The sequence below is a fragment of the Urocampus carinirostris genome, chromosome 20 (genome assembly GCF_059441175.1).
Source record: "Urocampus carinirostris isolate Australia breed hairy pipefish chromosome 20, RoL_Ucar_1.0, whole genome shotgun sequence".
NCBI lineage: Eukaryota > Metazoa > Chordata > Actinopteri > Syngnathiformes > Syngnathidae > Urocampus > Urocampus carinirostris.
Genome location: NC_142368.1, coordinates 16,075,507 through 16,090,792, shown reverse-complemented (window position 1 = coordinate 16,090,792; position 15,286 = coordinate 16,075,507). Strand labels below are relative to the sequence as shown.

At 39.0% G+C, this 15,286-nt stretch overlaps 1 protein-coding gene across 1 annotated transcript in view; it reads left to right on the top strand.

Moving 5' to 3' along the window:
- The window catches only part of col12a1b (collagen, type XII, alpha 1b), a 138,352-nt gene that overhangs the window by 44,073 nt on the left and 78,993 nt on the right, over nt 1–15,286 (top strand). Inside the window, exons 13-20 of the mRNA XM_088325622.1 lie at nt 442–708; nt 4,504–4,696; nt 6,503–6,627; nt 10,358–10,507; nt 10,626–10,745; nt 11,502–11,666; nt 11,732–11,878; nt 14,992–15,134. Coding sequence (XP_088181748.1) covers nt 442–708; nt 4,504–4,696; nt 6,503–6,627; nt 10,358–10,507; nt 10,626–10,745; nt 11,502–11,666; nt 11,732–11,878; nt 14,992–15,134 — 1,310 coding nt within the window. The remainder of the gene's footprint in view (nt 1–441; nt 709–4,503; nt 4,697–6,502; nt 6,628–10,357; nt 10,508–10,625; nt 10,746–11,501; nt 11,667–11,731; nt 11,879–14,991; nt 15,135–15,286) is intronic.

The window sequence follows — 15,286 nt, the reverse complement described above, 5'->3', positions numbered from 1 at the left end:
TAAGACATTTGCAAATAAATCTACTAACAAATAGTTTTTCCCATTTTAGGTACTACTATTTTTACTTTACTAGAAAAAGTGGTTTAAGTAACCATATGATAACGATTTTGCTAGCAATTAAGACTATTACCAAGCATGAACAAAATCATTTGCTATGATGTGTATTTTCCATCAGTAAAAAGTGAAGCGTAAAGGATGGATGAAGAGTATAGGAAACATTTACACATTGAAATATTTTCTTGTAAACGTTCGCATCAGCATGTTAAGTTCAGCCTGTATTTTATTTTATAGTCACTTTATTAGAGGGAAGGAAAATGTGGTCACACGCTCACTGATGACCACTTCTTTAATATAGCCATCCGCTGTGACTCGTTTTGGAAATGCAGCAATATGGGGGTAGATTATTTTGGCTAAGGCTATAACGTTTTTCTTGCCCCCCAGTGTCAGCAGAGGCACGCCGCCTGCGAGTAAGCGACGAAACGGAGCGCACAATGAAAGCCACGTGGGTGCCAGCCCCCGGCAAAGTCCTGCACTATCGGCTCAAGTACATCCCCAGCGCCGGCGGCCGGGAGGTGGTCCTTAAAGTCCCTGCGGGGGTCACTTCCAGCATTCTTAAGAGACTGCAGCCGCTCACCTCTTATGACATCACCGTCCATCCTATCTACAAACGCGGGGAAGGAAAAGCAAGGCAAGGCGTAGGAATCACACGTACGTTTTTCCCTTGAGCCCTCAGACGAGCATCACCACACACAAAAAATGACATTTCCTCTCTTTTTCGTCTACGCAGTGAACTCTAAAACTTTATGAAGCTTAAGATGTATCAGGGTGAATATTTTTTTTATCTGTGGGAATGCGTCTCCCAATCTTTTTATGACCCAAGTCAATTTTTTTTTCATCCAAAAATCTCAAGGCAAACTGAAAAAACTAATACACGGCACCAGTTTCATGTTTTTTTTTTCCAAAGCTTAAATCATAATTATAATTTCCCTAAATTAAGGGTTTGTGGTCATTATAGCTTAAGAAGTAATACAGTTTATTCATTTTTGTAAATTATTTTTGCTGTAATTTGTAAATTTGCTATATTTATAGCAACGCTGTTCCGGGATGTGCAACACATTAGGAAGCAGGGAAGCTGGGAGAGGGACGTGAGAGGGACAATGGGCATCCTGAAATTAAAGAACTGAAATTAAATGAATGACAAATTGACATTAATGAAATGCAATATTAAGAAAAAACTATTTGATTGGGATTTAAAGGTATTTCTCCCAAACCATTATACATTTTTTGCACAGTGGAAAGAGAGGAAATTATATGTAGTACTAGTATAAGTGTGTGGTATCTGTGATGATGACTACTCAATTTGGAATCGGTATCTACATCAGGTTGATACAATGTGGTATTGAACATTTCTCAAATTATTTTTATGTCCTGAAGGAAATAATTATATTTAATGGTGGTATCAGTATCTGGTAACAGTCTTGAGAGTTGAGTATGGATGTGTCTGAAAACATCCATCCATTATCTACACTGCTTATCCTCAGTAAGGTCGCAGGGGTGCTGGAGCCCATCCCAGCTATCTTCGGGCAGTAGGCAGGGGACACCCTGAACTGGTTGCCAGCCAATCGCAGGGCACACAGGGACAAACAACTCACTCGCACATTCACACCTAGGGACAATTTGGACCAGCCAATAAACCTGACATGCATGTTTTTGGAATGTGGGAGGAAATCCACGCAAGCACGGGAAGAACATGGAAACTCGGCACAGGAAGGTTCGATCTCATGGCCTCAGAAATATGCCGCGCAAGCGCTAACCACTGTGCCGCAGTGCTGCTGTCTGAAAGGAATTTCCCCATTTTGAGTGTCAATTTGACAAATTATGTGTGGTCAAGTCATGTTTATTTGTATAGCCCTTAATCACAAAGAGTGATCACACACAGATCAAAGACTATTGCAAACTACAGACTATCATGACACCATCCCCTCATCTAAAACCTACACGAGGGCAAATAATACAAATATTATCAACATAAAATATAGGTTATTCATATGCTATAGAGTACAAGTGTGTTTTAAGCTTAGATTTAAACATTTCCACTGAGGTTGCAGACCGAAAAAAGTACACTTTATGAGTCAATATTAAGATATTGTAAATTACTTCAAATTAATATAATTCATTAAAACACAAAATTAAATGTTCCGTGAACTTGTTGTAGTTTACTGAACTGCTAACATTAATACACCATAGATATAGGGTGAAAATTTATCTTTTCTTATTTTTATGCCTCAACGAGTTACACTCATTAAAAATTTTTACAACATAAAAACATGCTCGGTTGAGTGGATTTAGTGACTGGCTATCAAAAGCAGTGTGTTTTCCAAAGACCCATCCCTCTTATTGATGGATGGGTACCGGATTAGCTAGCATGCCAGGACTTTAAAGATGAGTTACTTTTAAAAAATGATTTTGGAAATAAAAATACAAGCTATTGAATCAAAACACTGTTTGAGAATAAATCGGTGTTTATTGTTTCATTAATAAAAATAGGGTGTGTGTGTTTTTTTTGATCATAAAATCCAATTTACTCAAACAACCCTAGGCCCCCCAGAAGACTTCATTCTTCCATCATTTTATTATGCAACCATCTTGATTGAACCAAGTTTCAATAAAAAGAGAAGGAAGGAGGCTAAATCCAAGTATTGCAAGTATTGAAGTTAAACTTTACAGGAAATGTGAACAATCTGAAAGTTAACAAGTTTGCAAATAGTTTCCTTCCCTCCTGTAAAGCCTAAATACATTTTTCCATCCGGACTGAAATGTGCTGGCTTTGCATCCATAGGCTGCTAAAACGTGTTTACTTTACCACCTCCGTCTACCTAATGAGAAAAATGGTGAATTATCTTCTTGGTGTGCTTGGATAAAAAGTCAACGTTTGTGACTCATTCAATCGAAGAAAATTATAGCTGACATTTAACCAAGCAATTGGGAGGGAAGCAGTTCCCAACCATATGCAACAATATGCATATGCAACAACATCAACATATGGTAGCAGTGAACATAACATCATATCGTAAAGAATATTACAAAACCGAGATTATTAAATCCAGCCTTCTCCAATGTGGTAGCTTTTATTATGTGCATTTGTGCACGTTATATACATTACATCTAAAGTTCCCAAAGAGATATAACAGTTGAGTAAAAATGCTTCATACCCTTTGAAAAACCAAGAATTAATAGTAGAGAAATCATTTAAATTATCATTATAAATTTTTTTTCAGGCCAATACTCAAATTTCGATTAGCCATCAATATCTTCATCAGTTTGTCTTTTTTTTTCCCGTACTCAGTCGAGCGCACTGAATTTAGATGTGGCCACAAAATATGGAAAGTTAGGCTATGGATAGAATGTGGGAGAAGTAAATGATCATTTCCAGGAAACCAAAAGACGATGTCACTCCCAGGGTTGGGTAGGGTTACTTTAACTTGATTACTTTCAATTACTTTTGGATTACTCCAATACCAAATATGCTAATAAAAGACAAAAGAAACTAAATATGAATACAATGACGACTCACAACACGTGGTAAGCTTTCTCTCCTGGCTTTGATCTCTTTGATCTCCGGCAAAACGAACATGAAATGCGACAGAAACAAAATGAAAATAAATCCAAACAGCTTGCCAACATCATTTTTGCCGTTCCATGGGTTCCGGTATTTCCAAGGCTGCACAAAATGTAGTCATTTTATTCATGTTTAGTTTCTTTTGTCTTTTATTAGCATATATGGTATTGGAGTAATCCAAAAGTAATTGAAAGTAATCAAGTTAAAGTAACCCTACCCAACCCTGGTCACTCCTTAATGGAGTTGCAGTCACAAAGATAAAAAGTGAAGCTATCACTACACAGTGGGGGACAAAGAGTATCAATTTGTGGAAACCAAAAGAATACCAACTTTTGCCTCGAAAGTGCTTCCAGTTTTACCCCTCCCGGACATTTTGAACACAGTACCCATACCAGGTAGCTTAAAGGTGAGGTGTGTCGTTTGAAGTGTGTCGTTTGAGGTGTCCTTAAAAATGGAAAGAAGAATATTTTCTCCATCAAGTATGTTTTAACAATGCTGGTGGAAAGGAGACAGGGGAGGAGGGTGGAGAGTGATTTCATGCCCGTGCTCGCTGTTTTCTGTTAGTGTAGCATTAAAATGGTTCAAATAAGAAAATGAATGTTTCAAAAACGCCAACCTAAACACCTGAAAAGATGAAAAACTAATTTATTTGTGTTTTATTTATTGAGTTTATTTGAATGCGTCTAAGAAATGCAAGCACTTGCACGCGCCACACAAGCATCTTGACAGAGGCTGCAATGATAATTTAAGCCAGAAAATCATGTCAGTAAGTAGAATACTTTTAAATTCCGGACAGCACCTTTAACATCAGTAAGCTTAATAATAACACAAAACCCTGAACACGGGCTGATTTAAACTGTCTTCACTGGGTTCTTGTCTTCCAGTGTCACCTTACAAGTCTCCAAGGAACCTCCAGACCTCAGAACCCACCAAAACCAGTTTTAGGGTGTCGTGGGATCCAGCTCCCGGCGAGGTCAGAGGTTACAAGGTGACCTTCCACCCCATAGGAGATGATATTGACTTGGACGAGATGCTAGTAGGCCCTTTTGACAACACGGTGGTTCTGGAAGAACTCAGGTGAGCAGATCATTTTGTTAACATAAGCACTAGCATGCAAATGACATGATTAATGTTAGCTCACAAGGTGGGGTGCCCTGTACGTGCAAAAAATAATATTTAGCCATCTAGGCTCTGAGTTCAAGCACTTCAAACTCCATAGCAACCTCTTGAAAAACATATCAACCACTCCTGCAAGCACATGAACCACTTTAAACAATGTGCCGACCTTCTTTCAACAACATAGAATCCACTTTAAACAACGTACTAAAATGTCTCTGGTAAGAAGTCAAAAGTTGTATCTGTCGTGTTTCAACATATGATAAAAGTGACACCTGAAAGTGGAGGAATTGAGTTGAGAAAATGTCTCACTTAGGCAATGTTGGGTTGTGTTTTATCCAAAATAGGATTTACTAGGGACGAGTGATACTTTTTTCAGACTGATACCAATACAAAGATGCAAGTCTTCAAGACTTACTGATACCATGTGCTCATATTATTAGTTATTTTGATAGCTGAAATTTTCTCCAAATGAAATGCCAAAATTTCCTTTGATTTTTTTTTTATGGAATAATACGACGTTTCTACTGATTTACCCCTATTTTTTCATAAAATAGCTGTTTTGAATACAACTTATTAAGTTGTGATTACCAGCTGTCGCCCAGCTTTAGTTCCTTATTGTTGTCATGATGACTGATTGATTTCACCTGTTCCCGCTCATTTGGCGCCAGTGGCTGCTGGCTTCCTAATTGGTTCCCCGTCCTACTTAAGCTCATTCCTTTCACTCGCCTGTTGTCAGTCCGTCAGGGAACCTCTATTTCTACAAGGCAAGCATTTTGACTCTGACTCCCGTCGGTCCTGCTTTTTTCACCCGTCCGTTCCTGATTTTCCCGTTTGTCTCCGGCTCCGATCTGTTTTTTGACCTTGACCTCGCTTTGATCTCCCGTCCCGGCTTACGACTCATTTTTTTGATCCCGACCATGTTTTGCTCTTCTGTCCTGGCTATCGACGTGTTTTTCTGTCTACTACAGTACAATCTGCCGCTCCGGAAGATCCACTTCCGCAGTCCGAACACGTTCCGATTCTGTGATCGGCTTGCCTCCCGCGTCCAGCGAGCACCGGATTGCGGGCGCTGCCTTTCCTCATTATCTCAATAAACTTGTGGTTAAAGTTCCGCATTTGGGTCCTAAGTCGGTTCTGGTCGTGACAATTGTACTGTTAAAGTGCTGTTACCCCAACGCTGAGGGGGGAAATTTCTTAAACGCAAACCTAATTTTAAATGAAACATTTATTGCTATTAAAAAGGATATATTTAGGAAAACATTTTCAAGCTATTGAAGTTATCAGTTACTTTTGGGAATGGAAGAGAATTTAATTTACTAATTATATTGGGTATTGGTTTCTGTCTGAAAAAGTATCCCTAGACATCCCTCCAATGCAGCAATGTAATTAAAAACTATACCATCCATTTTAAATTGTAAAAATGGAATCTTCCGAGTTAAAGACCACAACAGTTAAAAGCAAAATGGTATTTAGTGCTTATCATGTTGCTAGTTACAAATACTTGTCCAAAAATGTATCTTCTGATAAAGAGCATACAGAAGCCCTGAGGTAGAAAAAATAGAATGGACCAAATTACAGAACGTAAAAATGCATCCATTAGTGCCAACTAGTCAGTGTCAAGCTAACACCAAAAATGAAATTGTACTAATTCAGAAGGTTGAAAAGGCAATTGTTCGTGCTTCGAGAGTGTCTAGGAAATAAATAAGTAAATAAAACATATTCAGAAAAATTGTCAGCAGGAATCCATGATGTGTTTCGTGGCAGGGCTGGAACTAAATATTCCGTGGCTGTGTTTGGGATGTTCGATGGAGGTGAGAGTTTACCACTAGCAGGGGAGGAAAAGACCACGCTCTCAGATGCTCCCGAGCCACCGACATTGGGGCCCTCAGGTAATAAAGGAATCATCCATTGAAAGTCATCATATTAGGCATTGATGGGCAAAGTAAGAAGCCGCAAAAAGCTTTCTGTAATGTAACTGCTCAGTAATTAATACAGCGTCTGTCAACCCTGTAAAGTTTCTTCTCAGCATCATGCACTGGCCTTGACTTCTCCCAGATTGGTGCCAGAAGGTTGAACTTGGCTATGTCAGAGTCAATTAGCATCACAGAGAAGTGCACATGATCATGATTATGGCTAATTACTGAGAGCTGTTTGGCTCACCTCGCCGCTTTTCTCCATCAACCTCCATAGATGTGGAATTGTGCAGATGAGCGGAGGAGTCCACACTGAACTTGTTAGGGAAACACAGTTAAGATGCACTTGCCTGGCACAACACATGGTACATATTTACTACTTGTGATTAACAAATAGCCATATGCCCCCCCAACTACTCCCCCATCTGCAGAAAAATATCTCTATCCCTTTGTTAACTCGAACGTGCTTTTTTCAAACGATCGAGAGGAAAGAAAGAGAAACGGGCAAAACCAGCCTCCTGGCTGGGGGCACCAGGCCTTTCTGCTGACGAGGCAAGGCCGTGGATAATGTTCAAAGGTTAGGAAAAAATGGATTTGTGGCAATTTAGTCCTCTACAACCTTATTACTATGAAGTTGAACAGGTAAACTACTGTATTTATTCATGTATATTGGGCACCCTCTAATTTTTGATTAAGATATTTATAAAATTTTGTTTCACTTTTTCTCAGCTTGAACTCTGCGGTTGGTTGCAATGGGAATTGAACCCGGATTACCGCAGTGAACGCGCTGAATTGTAACCACTGGATTACCAGTGATGTACATAACAGATGAAAAGGCATCAGATTTTGTCTCATCGTCAAACTATTTTTACTTGCAGTACCAGAGACTTATTGTGATTAAGGGCTATACAAATAAAAATGACTTGACTAGACGAATAGTTTCATGATGAAATAAAGTCTAAAGCCTTTGTATCACTGTTGGTCCCGTGGTTAGATTTAAGCCCTCTCACCGCTAGACCCAGGTTGAATCCCTGTTTCAACCAATGCTCTGCAATTGATCAACAATTGCACAAATACGGTAAAACCTTTTGTATAACACACACGGAAAAAAAATGCCTGTTACACAAAAGAATTGGAGAAATGTGGTGCTCGAGCTCCTGCCCTTTTACTCACGCTCAACAAAATCTTTAGAGGTGGTTTTAATTATCGTCGGACAGTTTTTCAATCTTGAGTCGTGATCAATACCATTACATAAAATTCAGTTTACTTTCATCAAAATATTTGTATTCATTTAATGGCTATTTATTATTTATTTGATTTCAGATTCCTGATTTTATCTATTAGAAATCTATTTCTAAATAGCTACTAGAAAAAATTTGTTTTAAATGTATTTATTGTCATTGGTGACAACATAGTGAACCAAAAAAGTCGCAAGATATATTTTCAGTTTTGTGAGCTCATTTAGGGTGGTTAGGGCCCTGGGGAAGAAGCTGTCTCTGAGCCTGTTGTTCCCTTTTAAAGGCCTTATAGTGCTTATCAGGAGTTTGCATGTCGAGAACGTGGTAGCCAGGGTAAGAGGGATCGTTATTTTATAAAAGGCAACCAATACTGGTATTTTCTACCATTCTGAGTACCAATACTTTAAAATAGGGTCGTATCGGCAGCAATACTAAAATTCATACTCAGCCATCCTTAATTGTTATTATTGAAAAGTTTACTGAGTTCAGCAATGGCAGACAGGGACTTTTAGCAGAGTTGCATCATTAATGCCAAAATCTTTTGTAATTTTATTTTTTTTACATTCCAAAATAAATTGGAGTGAAAAAACTCCCACTAGGGAACTGAAATACTCTTTTATTGTGTAAAAATGCTGAGGTTCAGAATGGCATGTTTTCCTTTCTAAACTATTGCAGCTGCAAGCAAATTCTTTACTTACACAACGGCGAAAACTTTGAATTTTTGTAGCATTGTAGTTGATGACTTTTGATTCGTTGTCAAGTTGATGTGTAAAAGATAGAAAAATATTCTGAAGTTTAAATCAGGCGATATGCGTTTTTATATACTTAATCTGAAACTTGGAAATTCGCAAAAACCCCCTTCTTTCTCTTCTGAGCCTGTCAAAGAGTGCAGCAATGGTGCAAAAAAAAATCTCGTTTTTCTAGATTTAGTGCATTCGACTGAAAATAAAGTGTGCCTCTGAACTGAACTACACACATGTTCCTTATTTGGTGTGTCTTGACCTGTTGTGTCTTCGGCGCGTTGATCATGGGGATATGTCACCGCCGTCGCCAGCTGGAAAAAGCTCTCCCGCGCACAATTTTGTACACCCCCGTTAATGAGGCGGAATGCCGGCTACCCCAGAGAATTTGTGTGTGTGTGCGCTGTTTGGAAAATACTATGACACTCTTGGGCCCTGAGGACATACTTGACCCCGGGTGGGAATTTAGGCCCTAATGGGGAGCAGACGCGTGGACAACCTGCTACCGGAGTGGTGTGGTCCGACATTACCCTCAAAATACAACACACTTACATTAAAAGTAAAATAAACAACTTTGGGGGTTTTAAAAAAAATATTCTTATATGGTCTTATAATATAATGGATTCTCTTTGTGGTCATTGATAACCACATAGTAAATATTTTTTGCAACAAGATTAGACATGGCATTCCCGGATAAACATGCGAAAAAGACTTAAAAGAGAACATTTTGAAAAAACAATGTCAGGATAAATAGGCAAAAATATTTACAAGGCAGTGCTTGTAAACTGTCCTAGGTTGCAAGTGCAGTTTTCTTTAGTAGTATTAGTGCAATAAAAGAAAGTGCAACATTTCCTAAATAGGTTGATGAATATGGTATGAATACCCATTTTTCGGAACAGCTGAAAATATATATACTTTCATTCTTACGCACTTGTTAAGGGTAGTGGTGGCCTTGGGGAATAAATTGTCTCTGAGCCTTTAAGCCTTCGATTGCGGGCGCCTGTAGTATGTACTATAAGGCAGCAGGTATAGAGGTTGTGGCTAGGATGAGAAGACTTCTTTTTCATGTTTTTGGCTTTGTTGCAGTATCGCAGGCCAGAAATGTCTTCCAGACTGGGCATGGAGAAGCCAATTATTTTCTGGGCCGTGTTGATGACTCTCTGTATGTTTTTTTCTGTTTGCTGCTGTGCTCATAGCATACAACACCATGACGCCGTATGCCATAATTTGTTTTATTTAAATTTGTTCGAATTTTGTTGTTGTTGTTAACCAATCTTTTTTTAATAAAAACATCTAAGATAAATGAAAATGTTTAGAACTAGTTAGATTTGGCTGTGATTAAGAATATGCTAATGATGACATGTGTTCGACATCCATGTTTGCTTCTGCTGTCCTCTAACTTGTCTTCCCTTGCACCCCCCAGATTTTAAATGTCTAACAGGTTATCCACAGCGACATAACCATGGATTATTAAGGATGATTGTTCGGCGTGGAGCAGCGAAACGTACCAAGCATCACTGGATATGAATAAAGCAAAATGGCCGCCAAAGTGTTGAGAGTGTGAATGATGATGTGTTATACATGAAGCGCTACTTGACTGGTCTCAGTTGTGTTTTTTCCCCCTAATTTTCACACCTGTCACTAAGATTCTGTGGTGCTTTTGGGGGCAGTTGTTTTTTATGTTTTTTTTATGCTCAGCTGGGTCATTTGTCCTTGTCGCTATGCCAGACATTCAGTGCAAAACCTCCTCCAAGGCTGACATCGTTTTGCTGGTGGACGGCTCCTGGAGCATTGGTCGAATGAACTTCAAAACCATTCGCAACTTCATCAGCCGCATGATCGGCGTCTTTGACATCGGTCCGGATAAAATCCAGATTGGTAATTCCCCGTTTTTAACATTTACAAATGTGCTGCCATTGACAGTTTTATACACCCAATGGAAAGCAAACATTTGTTAAAGAAGACTAAAGGTGAGTGCTGTCGTGGTTTGGCGCAGGTCTGGCTCAGTACAGCGGGGACCCCAAGACAGAGTGGCACCTGAATGCTCACTCCACCAAAGCCTCACTGCTGGATGCTATCGCCAATCTGCCCTATAAAGGGGGCAACACCATGACAGGTAACTGACAAAACACCTCAAAGTTCTTAGCTACTGGGTCTGAATCTTGGTCAGTTGTGACTTGAGCCACACTTAAAAGTAAAATCATCTAGCTAACCTGGACTTCATTCAAAACATTTTAGAATTTGTTTTGTAAGATTATTAATCTTGTTTTAAGAAAGCTAGTTTAATCAGAAATATGTTGGAAAAAGTTTGAGTTTTGAGTGTAGCCTTCTCAAAATGCCTGATGTAGAAAATAGATGAAGACAGATTAATTTTCTTTCTCAACTCGTATTTTACTATCACAATATTACAAAGAATTTTGTTAGACTAGTGGGGGCCCATACTACACATTATTTTTCTTTTTGTTTAACTATCACTCCAAGAATGTATTTAGTACTTCAGAGAACCTATTATGCAACAAGGAATAAGTAGTAGTTATGATTGTGTATTCAATATGTGAGTGTTCTGAGGATTGATTATTTACGACTTGACAAGTTTTATTCAATATTTTGGGGGCCTTATTCCAAATGAGGGAGTGATTAATATTTCCGAATGTTTAAGTAGTCGTTTCTGGACCTGTAGTCCAAGAGGAAGTGAGTATGTAGTGCTTGAGGGAGTAATTGATTTTTAAAATGCCTGTTTAAATATACATGCATAGTTTTGGAAACGGTCTGAGGGAAAGAAAGCATCCAGAAATGCGTTTAACAGGCGTGTGCAAAGAGATTCACAGTGATTGGCAGCTAACCGAATCTCTGTGTTGCCGTGGCGGCGCAGGCTTGGCGCTGAGCTACATCCTGCAGAACAATTTCAAAGCGAACGTAGGAATGCGAGAAGATTCACGCAAGATTGGCATCCTCATCACGGACGGAAAGTCTCAGGACGAAATCATCACCAACTCGCAGAACCTGAAAGACGACGGCATCGAGCTTTACGCCATTGGTCAGTTGAAGTTTGAATCTCTCTTTTTATTTTAATTAAAGTATTAAACAAGTCTGCCTTTTCAGGTGTGAAGAACGCAGACGAGAACGAGTTGCGCTCTATCGCATCCGACCCTGATGACATTCACATGTACAACGTCAATGACTTTAAGTTCCTCCTGGATATCGTTGACGACCTCACTGTCAACCTGTGCAACAGCGTCAAGGGACCAGGTGACTAAGCGGTTGACAACCCAAAATGCCAAAATAACTATATCGTTCCAAAAAACAAAACACAACGACAATAGGGGTGGGACAAAATTTGATTTTATTTTTAGAAAAATTTTAAATCAACGTTTCTCCCAAGAATCAATTGTTGTGATGTCATATCCGGTATGTAAGTATTGCCATAGTAGTATTGTTTTATTATTTCTGTAGTATTCTGTAGTATTCGGTAGTTTTTTTGTGGTACAGTGGTACCTCTACTTACGAGTGTCTCTACATACGAAGGTTTCAGGTTACGAAGTACTTGAACGGGAAAACACTGTCTTTTTCAAAGAAGATAACATATCACTATTTAGAAATACACCCTTTTTATTGTTAACGTGATAAATGTCTACTTAGGCTGCAAATATCTGTTTTTCATTGCAATATCTACATGTGGTCCATTTCCAGCACTCGGCACTGCACTCCAGTCATCTAATGATACATTCCATCCATCCATCCATTATCTGCACCGCTTATCCTCAGTAGGGTCGCGGGGGTGCTTGAGCCCATCCCACCTATCTTCGGGCAGTGGGCAGGACACACCCTGAACTGGTTGCCAGTCAGTTGCAGGGCACACAGGGACAGACAATTCGCTCGCTCATTCTCACATAGGGACAATTTGGACTGGCCAATTAACCTGACATGCATGTTTTTTGGAATGTGGGAGGAAACCCACGCAAGCACGGAGAGAACATGCAAACTCCACACAGAATGTTCGATCTCATGACCTCAGAACTGTGCCGCATACGCACTAACCACTGCCCCGCCGTGCTGCCTTAATGATGCATTGTGTTTGCTAATTGTGTTAGAAGGCTAATGGATGATTAGAAAACCCCTGGGCAATGACGTTAGTACAGTTGAAAACAGTTGAGCTGGTTGAGGAAGCAATAGAACTAACATTCATTTGAGCTAGTCTGTTATCTGGAGAATCTCATTTGTGGGTGGGATTAAACTTTCAGAATGACCAGAAAAAAACCTTCCATGTGAAATTTGACAGTCTATTCCTGTTCTAAGAAATTAGGACTATTCCATTGCAAGTAATTACCAAGAAACTGAAAATCTCCTTCTATAGTGTGTACTACTCCCTTCAGAGAACAGTACAAACAGGCTCTAACTCGAGTAGACAGAGAAGTGGGAGCACAACAAAGCCAAGAGGACAAGTACATTAGTCTAGTTTGAAAAATTAAACTGCTAACAGGTCCTTGGCTAGCACCGTGTTTAAATAGTAGCCGCAAAACACCAGTGTTAACATCTACAGTGAAGAAGCGATTCCGAGATGCCGGCCTTCAAGGCAGAGTGGATAAGAAAAAGCCAAATCTGAAGACTGCCAACAGAAAGAAGAACATAATATGAGAAAAAGAACACACACATTGGACAACTCTTATAATAAACAAAAGTGTAAAATTATCTGGGTGACCGTAAACGTATGACTTATAATGAAGGCACATACTGTAAGTGTGTTATATAATATATATATATATATATAATTTAAATTAGTATTATAAGGAAGGAATATAAAATGTTACATTTTTTTGGTCTTGTTTTTCCTCCTACAGAAACCATATCATTTTCCATTATTAAACATTTTTGAAAAAGCAGACTCTAGGAGAGGCGCAAAGAGACGCAGGCGGCTCTAGACCAGCCTGTTGCTGACCTCTGGTTTAGTTTCTGCGAGTAGACTTTACTCTGCTTTCGAAGAAGCATTTGGACGGTATTAGTATTTCCACAATTTCTGATAGTTGTAGTTTTCCATGACCCGGGTGACTGAGAATCTACACAGATGTTCCAAAACCTATCAATTTTATGTTATGGTGTTTTTGGGAAAAAAAAAAAAACAAGCAGCTGTAACCCGGTCACCGTCATTCCGAGCTGTTCCCAGTCAGATTTACACTCTTGGGTAATTACAAATCCTTTTACTCTTCTAGATTTTTTAAAACTTCACATTCCCCTACCAATTCTATTATAGATTTTAAAGGCACTCGGAGGGACAGCACTTGGTAGTTCATTGATACAGTAATCTACTTTTTGCGGCTTTTTGAGTCCACAAGAACTAACAAAATTACTAAATTTATACTCCCAAATGTGCAGATACTCTAGTAAAACTGGTACAATCTACATCATTAACTAAGTAACTTTATAATTATTATTAAACCTTTGTTTTTAGATGTTCCCGAAGGTAAAGAAAATGCACTTGAGCTTTTCAGCAGTAAATCATCGATAAATACACAAATCATTTATATCTTTTCAAAATAGGATATATTTCTGAGGGAAAATGCACCTCAAAGAAAAACAAACAAATGTAGTTTTTTGATTAAAAGCCACTTACACTGCAAAGGTAAATTCTTGTTTTGCATATAATTTCTAGTTTTTATGAGTTTTTTTCTGCCGGGTAATAAAATAGAATGCGCAAATTATCAGATGAGGAACTATGCTCATTTTTAGGGAATTTCATATTTTGAAAAAAATACATCTTTAAAGAGAAAAATGATATCATATATAAGCGAGATAACTTTGCCTCAAGTTGCCTATGTAAATAGACAGCAACTTCTGCTCTCTGTGTTGCTATCTCCTGCTAACTCCTTGTCCTGTATCAGCAATTACAAGTCTCTCCATCTCTCCATGAATAGTGGTTCGCAGGATTATAAAAACAGTCCTGCCCCTGGTTGGTTTTATATACTTAATGACATATTTCTTTTTCAATAGCGTACAAACAGGAGATGTACTTCTTAGCTCGGTCACTCACACGAACAATTGTCTATTGTTTCCTGCTTCGTTTCAAATGACATCATTCTCCTTTTTTTCTCAGAAAAAACCTTACCATTTACTTTTCCAGAATTCATGGCTAGGGTCATAAAAATGAGATGCAGTACAAAAAACAAACTTGCTGCATAATATAAATAAGTGGCGGGATCAGGTGTTTGTCAGTAAAATACACGTACATTATGTTGAAATTCTTGTGTTTAGAGGTGCTTATTTAAAGAGGTACCACAGTACATAAAAAGTGATTTAAAAGGCCAAAATCGCCTAATAGCACAGTCTTGTTGCATCGCACTCACGCCTGTGCGCTGGTCATACTGCAGGCGAACCGCTGGAGTCACCCACTGACCTAGTAACCTCCGAGGTTACCCACCGCTCCTTCCGTGCCACCTGGAACAGTCCTCAGACGCCCGTTGAGAAGTTCCGACTTGTCTACGTTGACGTTGACGGAGGACCTGCGCGTGAGGTATGCTGCAATCATTTGCATTTTTTTACTTACTAGTTGTTTTTGTCATCAAATAGTACATCAGCACTGTAGGAAATACAAAGGTAACATCTAGCACCATATATCTCCAACCAGTGACAGTGTGGTGAGGTCCGTGTCTGGTGAGGCACAGT